Source organism: Dermochelys coriacea, chromosome 5 (assembly GCF_009764565.3).
Source record: "Dermochelys coriacea isolate rDerCor1 chromosome 5, rDerCor1.pri.v4, whole genome shotgun sequence".
Lineage (NCBI taxonomy): Eukaryota > Metazoa > Chordata > Testudines > Dermochelyidae > Dermochelys > Dermochelys coriacea.
Window position 1 is genome coordinate 4,901,035 of NC_050072.1, and position 8,737 is coordinate 4,909,771.

Sequence of the window (8,737 nt, forward strand, 5' to 3'; positions counted from 1 at the left end):
CCCCTCTCCATGCGCTTTGCTTTCCACTTAGCTGATCCCCCTCCTAACTAAACACACACACATACTCTCGCTCTCTCTCTCTCTGTATAATTAACATGCCATTTGCTTCCATCACGTTGTTGACTCTGCTTGGATGGTTCTCCTCCTTCGCCACCCTGTCTCCCTTGTCTGTTTAGATTAGGAGGGCCTGTCAGGGGGCGGGGGTGTGGATAGGAGGCATGGCAGTCAGGGGACAGGAAGCAGGGGTGTTGGATGGGGGTGGGGTCCTGGGGGGGGGTGGTTAGGGGTGGGGGGTCCCAGGAGGGAGCAGTCAGGGGACAAGGAGCAGGGGGGTTGGATGGGTCAGGGGTTCTGAGGGGGGCAGTCAGGGGTCGGTAAGTTGGAGGGGGTGGATGGGGGTGGGGGCCAGGCTGTTTGGGGAGGCACAACTTTCCCTACTTGGCCCTCAATACAGTTTTGCAATCCTGATGTGGCCCTCAGGCCAAAAAGTTTGCCCACCCCTGACTTAGAGGATGCTTATATGTATCTTTCCCCCTTCTGTTTCAGACACTACTGTTCAGGGATTGAAGGGATCTGGAGAAGAAATCATAGCTGCATACACCACTGTTCCTTTCCTTTTTTTGAGAGCCAGACAAGAACTCTACCAAAAGAAACTAAGCGTTTTCGGCTTTGTTAAAATCAGCCGTCTTGTTGTTGTTTAGGAGCAAGCACTTGAGAAAGAATAGCATCATGTACACATTCCTCCCGGAAAACTTCAACCCGGTGAAGCAGAAGCCATCCAAGGAGCTGAAGCCAATGATTGGTGCAGTAGTCGTCGGGCTCATCTTGTTAATTGCGGCGGTGGTGGCTTGGTGCTACTACATGGCATCTCTCAGGAAGGCGGAGCGGCTAAAGACGGAATTGATGGACCTGAGGAAGGATGGGTTCATCATCAAAAACCACAATGGGGAGGTGGTCTTCAGACTGGCCTTCCAGTCGGGCACCCTCGACCTGGAGTCTTGCTCGAAAGAAAGGGAGATTTTAAGCTGCACCAGATCAGACAGAGGGAAGCTGAATTTCTTCATTCAGACAGTCAAGCCCAAGGACACGGTTATGTGCTACCGCGTTCGCTGGGAGGAGTTTGTGGTAGACGCGGTGGTCGAGCACACCATGTTTTGGGAGGACGCTCATTGGTATGGGGGCTGTGAAATGAGCGTCCAGCACTGGCCAATCAGACTGCCAGGGTACCAGGAGCCCATGCCCTTTGTGACGAGCGATGTGTATTCCTTTAGGGGCAGCTTTGGAGGCATCTTGGAAAGGTACTGGCTGTCCTCGAAAGCGGCAGCTATAAAGATCAACGACTCAGTGCCCTTCCACCTGGGGTTTAATGCCAGTGAACGGTCGCTCTTCTTTCAGGCCAGGTATAAGGATTCTCCCTACAAACCTCCACTTGGGCAGCAGCCTTTCCCGGAGCTAAGCTACCGTGTCTGCGTCGGCTCGGATGTGACCTCCATTCACAAATACATGGTGCGCAGGTACTTTAACAAGCCTTCTAAGATCCCATCAGAAAACGCCTTCCGGTACCCCATCTGGTCTACATGGGCTCTGTACAAAAATCATATTGACCAGGATAAGCTGTTGCGTTTTGCAGAAAAGATTAAAAAGTACCGGTTTAATTGCAGCCATATTGAAATTGACGACATCTACACGCAGACTTATGGCGACTTCGACTTTGATCCGGTAAAGTTCCCTAATGTGACAGAAATGTTCAAAACACTGAAAGAAGAAGGATTTAAAATTACCCTGTGGACGCATCCCTTTATAAACTACAATTCCTCCAATTTTGGAGTGGGGATAGAGCGGCAGCTCTTTATCAAGGAGCCGACAGGGAAACTCCCTGCGATGGTGAAGTGGTGGAACGGCATTGGGGCCATATTGGATTTTACCAATCCCACAGCCAGGGAGTGGTTTCAGAGCCACCTGAAACAACTGCGGTCAAAGTACGGCATAGCATCCTTTAAATTTGACGCTGGTGAGGTAAGCTACCTTCCAAAGCAGTTCAGCACCTTCAGGCCCTTGTCGGATCCCAGCATCTGGTCCAGACGGTACACGGAAATGGCCATTCCGTTCTACGAGCTCGCCGAAGTCAGGGTCGGCTACCAGTCCCAAAACATCTCGTGCTTCTTCCGCATCATTGACCGCGACTCGGTTTGGGGATATGAGCTTGGCCTCAAGTCCTTGATCCCTACCGTGCTCACCATTAGCATGCTGGGGTACCCTTTTGTTTCAGCTGACATGATTGGTGGGAATTTTTTCCCCAACAAGACAGAAGGTGCTGTTGAAATCCCAGACCAGGAACTGTACATCCGCTGGCTAGAGCTGTCGGCCTTCATGCCCTCCATGCAGTTCTCCATACCCCCCTGGCTCTATGACAAGGCAGTGATTGAGATTGCACAGAAGTTCACAGAGCTGCATGAGTCCCTGGTTGCCCCTCTCCTGTTGGAGCTGGCTGGGGAGGTCACCGACACGGGAGACCCCATCATACGGCCCATCTGGTGGATTTCTCCCAGTGATGAATTCGCTCACAAGATCGACTCCCAGTTCCTCATTGGGGACACCCTCATGGTGGCCCCTGTCTTGGAGCTGGGCAAGCAAGAGCGAGATGTGTACCTCCCGGCCGGCAAATGGCGCAGTTACAAAGGGGAGCTGTTTGAGAAGACCCCAGTCCTGTTAACAGACTATCCCGTTGACTTGGACGAAGTTGCTTATTTCCTCTGGGTATCTTAACAGACTCCTCCATCCACTCTAATCTTTGTGGTAACCATGCCTTACTTTAGGATCTTAAAACAAATAATTCTAAATGCACAGTGTGTTTCTTTGGGGAGGGGTGCTGTAGGGGAATGGGAAATTAATAGGATTTGGTTTGTTTTTTAAATATCCTCTATTTTGTCAATGAGAGACACTCCAGTTTGGGCTGTGGTGTATATATATAAATGCAAAAGGAATAATAGCATCACAAGATGCATGCAGGAAGCCTTTTCAAATCTCTGAGTTCAAGACGTAAACGCACCCCTGGGTTTTTAGCTGTGCGGCATGTATTTGGTTTTTTTTATTATTATTATTTTATTTCTCCTTTAGAAACATGGCCCCTGGGGGGCCTACAATGTTTGCCATAGGCCCCCCTCTTCTAGGTGCAGCCTATGAATCCAAATCGCATAGTGCAATGCTCCATCTTGATCTCAATGAAAGGCTGCGTGCTTCAACAGGAAGCAGTGCATGCTGGGGCCCGTAGTTCCTGGGCCACGCCTCTCCCCAACGCAAGTGCAGCTGCAATCGGCTCAGTTTTAATGCGAATGAAATGCAGTCTTGGAGTTGTTGCAAGTTGCCAAGATGGCCTGCAACTGAACAAAGGGAGGACAGCTCTGACCCCAGGGGTGAAAGCAATGTTGAAAGGGAACAGGGAATGATCCGAACATGGGAAGCAGTGGGTTACTACAGCACAACTAGCCTTACATTTTATAATGTGGCAAATATTATTTAAAAATGACTTTTTTAAGAGGATAAATCTAACTATATATTTTATTCCTTAGTCCAGCATTGGTCTGGACTCAAATGCCCAACCCTCCTACTCTCTCGAGTACCCGGCGGGCCAGGCTACTCGATTTACCTGCAAGTATTTTAACTGTATGTTACTTAACCGGGCAGGTTGCATTATTGCATCCTAGCCCGTTGCTAATATCTACTGGAAGGATCTCCTCCTAGAGCACCGACTCTGCTGTTAACACCATTCCCCGTAGAGCAACAACATTCACACTGTGTATTTTCTTTCAAGGGAGTAAAATGGATTTCTTTGTTACACACCTATCCTGCCAATACTTCTCTTTCCCCTTTTAAAGATGTGCTTGCAGCTTGGTTATTTGTCAGAGGAATGGTCAGAAGCAAAATAACTTCTCGAAAGGTGCATATGACACTCCCCTGAGACTGCAGGTGCCTGCCCGCTGCACACAAATGGATCCGCCACTTTTGCTGCCGACCTACGTATCCATATGAAAAGCAATGACGTTTGCACTGAACAGAGCTGTGCTGATCAGGCTTCTCCATTGTTTCCAAGGAAAGCTTGTGGTATTCCTAGTCCGATTAAGCTCATATTGCATGGACTGTCTCTTCTAACGGTCTCCATTTTGTCTAAAGTTTCTTGGGTCAGTTTTTCTGTTTGTTGCTATTTTTAAAAAGCCCAACGCTCACTGGCTCCCATGTAGGCACCTAAATGAAGTGGCTCAGTGGAAGCCATTGAGTGCTGAGCACTTTGGAAAACTTGGCCCCATGTCATGTACTGTCACTCTAGAAGCAGGAAATCTGAAGTTTTGGTCCGAAGATAAAATGCAATTCTAACTGACCTGTGAGGGAGTGTTACCCTTTGTCCTCTGTACCTGAGCCACAGAGGATGTGAGTATACCACTGCCCCTCCTACGAATCCTAGCTCTGTATCTCAAGCTGTAGAGACTTGTGGTGTTAGCTCTGGAAGTCCCCAGTTCAGTGCCTGGGGTTGCCTGAGATAGCAGCTACTGTTGTCCTAGGGGCTTGATCTTGCACCATTGAAGTCAATGAGAGTTATGGCTCTTGAGTTCATCCTTAGCAGGATTTGGCCCTGAGACTGCAAGGCAAGGTTAGAGCTGAGTTGCTGCTGGTGAATTCTAGCAGCCACCCTGTCCTAGTCTCCTATCAAGGAAGATGCAGGTGCAAGCGAATGCTGTGTGCTCTGTCTCTAATTCAAGTGGTTTAAGCTTAAATGTGCAATGTAGGTGCTCGGCCTGAGCTCATCCCAAAGGCTACATTAGCAACTTGCTCTTGCAAAGTTTGGATGCCCCAAGTTAGACCCACTCCTTGATGGTGCGACTTGAAACTGATTTAAGCAGTGAAGATATGTCAAGGCTATGTCTTGGAGGACTCCTAACTGTGCCTCATTTTCAACTCTTGTGGGGGTTTTTCCTTTGATTAGACATATGCATAGTTATGGGGAAGGATTCTTGGGAGGGCAGCTTTGCTGCAGCATCTGGATAATATCAGAGATCCTGAGTACAGGGCATAAGGTCTCTGTGTACAAATTGACCAGAGCAGTCTTGCACCGTTAATCCCTTGGCATCTCCTGCTAGCATGGGGTTTGGCTATATTGACTGGTGAAATGACCCAACCCTCCCTTTATCCGAGAGGACTGACAGACATGACAGTGTCCCTACAAAACAGCTGTCTCTAGTGCAGAAAAGCTGGGGTATGGGTGGGGGAGGGAACCCTAAAGAGGGAGAACATGCCTGGCTGTGCTTTCAGTGTGAGCCTGAAGACTTGAGCTGCACAAATCCCTGTTCCAGAGATTCCAGCTGGCTGGGGAACTCTTCAGTGAAAAGTTTTCATGGGTGGTGGCAGGAAACCTTTGAACCTCTCCATAAGATTATTGCACTTTTCGTTTCCTGCCACCATTGAAGCAACGGGGCTGCAGAAATGAGACAGAACGTAGAACCATGGCCTCTGTGTCACCAGATACCTCAATTAACCACTGGCTGCTCCTAAAGGTAGAACACCCAGAAATAACTAGCAGCTGGAATTCCAGGGTACTTTTATAACTTCCTCTTTGTTGTGTAGAGGTTGACTAGGGAGTGAGAATGTGAGCAATAGTATGTGAAGTCTGTTTAATGGAGCTGGATCCTAGTGGTTGTGCAAAAATGGTATTAGATGCTTAATTGGGCCACAAGTTGTGAAGGCCACAAAGGAACTCAGCCAGAAAACTCATCACAGCTTAGATACATCCAAGTTCCCTAAAGACACATCCTCCCCTTCAAACAAAAGAATTTTATTTTTGAAAGTTGAACTATTTAATTGAACTGATTAGGAAGAAATGTTAGTAACACGAGAGCATCCTTATTTCTCCACCAAATGCCACAGCGGCTGGGAGACCAAGTGAAATAGCTGCCAGGAAGCTACAGAAGAAATGGTTGAACATGTTTTGCAGGCAGCTGGACAGCAGCACAAATACATCCCCAGGATCAGTGGCAACCTCCGTCCTGTGCAAAACTGGCGTTCAGAGGAGCTTCAGCATTGCTATGTAGAATTCGTTTCGCAGCCAGCCTTCTCCTACCTCCCGAAAACAAAATGGGAAGTGGCTCAGCTCCTTAATGATACCGAGCAACCTGATGGGGGGGCCAAAAAGGTGTCTGTCTTTTAGTTCCACTTCCCTGCTCTGAACTAGGAGGGACTGGGAATGGATTGATTTGGATCCTTTCCAAATGCAAGGGTTCCACACTAGAATGTCCCCTGGCTTGAATTCTACTTACTGTACCACTAAAAGGGATGAAGTGAAATAGATTGTTTTAGGCTTGTAAGGAGTGTAACTGCACAAAACCCAGGGTCAAGGAAATACCTGTTGAGATGGAGTTGGGTGGACTGGTTCAGATTTGCCACCAAAATATCTGTCTAGCCCTACCTCTGGGAATGGCTGAGCTGCAGTTGGGCCTGATGCAGGGGTGGCTCAGATTATGTTTGTATTATTATTTTATTTTAATCCTGCACTACTGTATTCGTTTTGCACAATGCTATAAATCTGCATATGCCTTTGCAAGTCAGATTCTAATGTTCGTTTTAACCAGTTTTCTAACTCTCTTAATTACTGAAGAAACAACGCAACTCTCCTGTTAACTGAAATAGCTTTGGGAGGATAAAGGGAATTTTTAACCACCTAGGTCTGTCTGCAACAACTTCGTGGGAACAATTGCATCAGCAGTGATGAATGTAGGTTGTAGGTTACTTTCACACCTGACGTTCTGTAAAATTAAATTTGAGTCACAAGGCCTTTTTAATTGCTCTTTTTAAAATGTAAAAGCCTCAGAGAATCAGGCTTGTTTTCCTTCCCACCCTACCCTACACCCCCATCTAATTTCTCAGGGGTCAGGGCTTGATGTATAAATGGTCCGTCGTAAAATATAGATCTGTTTGGTTTGTTGGAGGGTTTTTTCCCTTTGTGAGCTCTGCAGACAAGGAAAGATGTATGTTTAGGACTGGCCTATAGAAGATCCTTCTCCCACAGGAAAGGGGAAGTTCCCTGTGCCATTTTCTTTTGGAAGATCAACAGAGCGAAGGGAAAGAAGAGAGGCAGTTTTGCTCCCAATTCCATTGTGTGACTAGGGAATAGCCCAGCTGATGCTGGAGTTATTCAACACTGGTGAAAGTGAGAACAGAATGTAGCCCAGAGAATGCACCATGTCCAGGATTTAGCAAGGTATCAAAGCATGCACTTGTCTTTAATGGGACTATTTATTGGCTTAAAGCTAGGCCCAGGCTGAAGTACCTTGCTCAGTTGAGGACCATATTTTTGGTAAAAAAAGAAAGGATATTTCTCTGATTCACAATAACAGTCCAGAAAATCACTTGGGGCCCTAACCACTTGCTTATTTACAGCACAAGGTGCATTTTCTATTTTAACATGACAGGTTTCACTTACAGCTGAGTGCTGGGAAAAAAACATGGCATACATTTGGTGCAAAACAACACAATTCACTTATGCCACTAGTCCAGCCCCAGTACATGTTTCTGCTGCAACGCTGGCTGTCAAATTTCAAAACTGATATCTACATGAAGAGCTGATGATGATTAAACTTTAATTTAAGAACCTGTGCAGAGCTCCTTTGCTGCAAATAGTGTTTCTCTCCTGACTTCTCTTACTTTTTTTTCTGTATGTATGAAAATTCTGTATGTATGAAACTTGGCCCTTCCTTTTTCACATGATCACTGATGTATCATATTTCAAACTATTCATTTTGAATAAAAGATACTTTCAACCCCTTTGGTTCGCCTCCTTCCTTCAGCATGAGTGGCACCATACACCAAGACCAACTGCCATTATATTGAAAAGGGTAAAGCTGCAGCCAGCTGTGTGTGTTACACAAACCCCCATGCAGGCTCCAGACTGGAGCTCTTCAATGGGAAGCATGAAGTTGGAAAGCTATGGAGCTGAAAGAGACGCAGGGCTGAGAGTGGGTGGTAAATTACAGATAGGTTTGAAGGATGAGGTGGCTGCAGAATAGAGGGGTGTAATTTGGGGCTGTGTATATGGTACAGAGCTAGGAGTAAGTCCTACTCTATCTGGATCTGGTAGAGCTAGACCTTCTCTTTGGACAGTAACTCCTCGCTTAACATTATAATTATGTTCCTGAAAAATGCGACTTTAAGCGAAATGATGTTCAGCGAATCCAATTTCCCCATAAGAATTAATGTAAATAGGAGGGATTAGGTTCCAGAGAAATTTTTTTCACCAGACAAAAGATTATATTATATATATACACACATACAGTATAAGTTTTAAACAATGTAATACTGTACACAGCAATGATGATTGTGAAGCTTGGTTGAGGTGGTGAAGTCAGAGGGTGGGATATTTCCAAGGGAATAGGGATATTTCCAAGGGAATTCATGCCTTACTGCTAAATGATGAACTACCACTCGGCTGAGCCCCCAAGGCTTAACACGTTGTTAATGTAGCCTCACACTCTACAAGGCAGAGAGACGTGCATTGCCCCTTTAAGTACACTGACCGCACTCTAAGTACACTCCCTTTTTAAGTAGATCAGGAAGTTGAGACAGCAGCTGCTATCAGCAAGCTCTCTCTCCTGAGCCCTGTTGTGTCTCTTCCCCCTCCCCACCATGGACAGCTGAACTGCTGGCAATTGATAGCCTTCTGGGCAGCTGCCATATAAGGAACTTTGGGGGGCGG

General features: G+C 46.6%; 1 protein-coding gene across 2 annotated transcripts in view; it reads left to right on the plus strand.

The window, feature by feature from the left end:
• LOC119856363 (myogenesis-regulating glycosidase-like) overlaps positions 1-7,811 on the plus strand; it is a 35,893-nt gene extending 28,082 nt beyond the window's left edge. For both annotated transcript variants that reach the window (XM_038403765.2, XM_043514862.1), the window contains one exon: positions 547-7,811. In XM_038403765.2, coding sequence (XP_038259693.1) covers positions 730-2,766 — 2,037 coding nt within the window. In that variant the 5' untranslated portion in view covers positions 547-729 and the 3' untranslated portion in view covers positions 2,767-7,811. The remainder of the gene's footprint in view (positions 1-546) is intronic.
• The last annotated feature ends 926 nt before the right edge of the window (positions 7,812-8,737 follow it).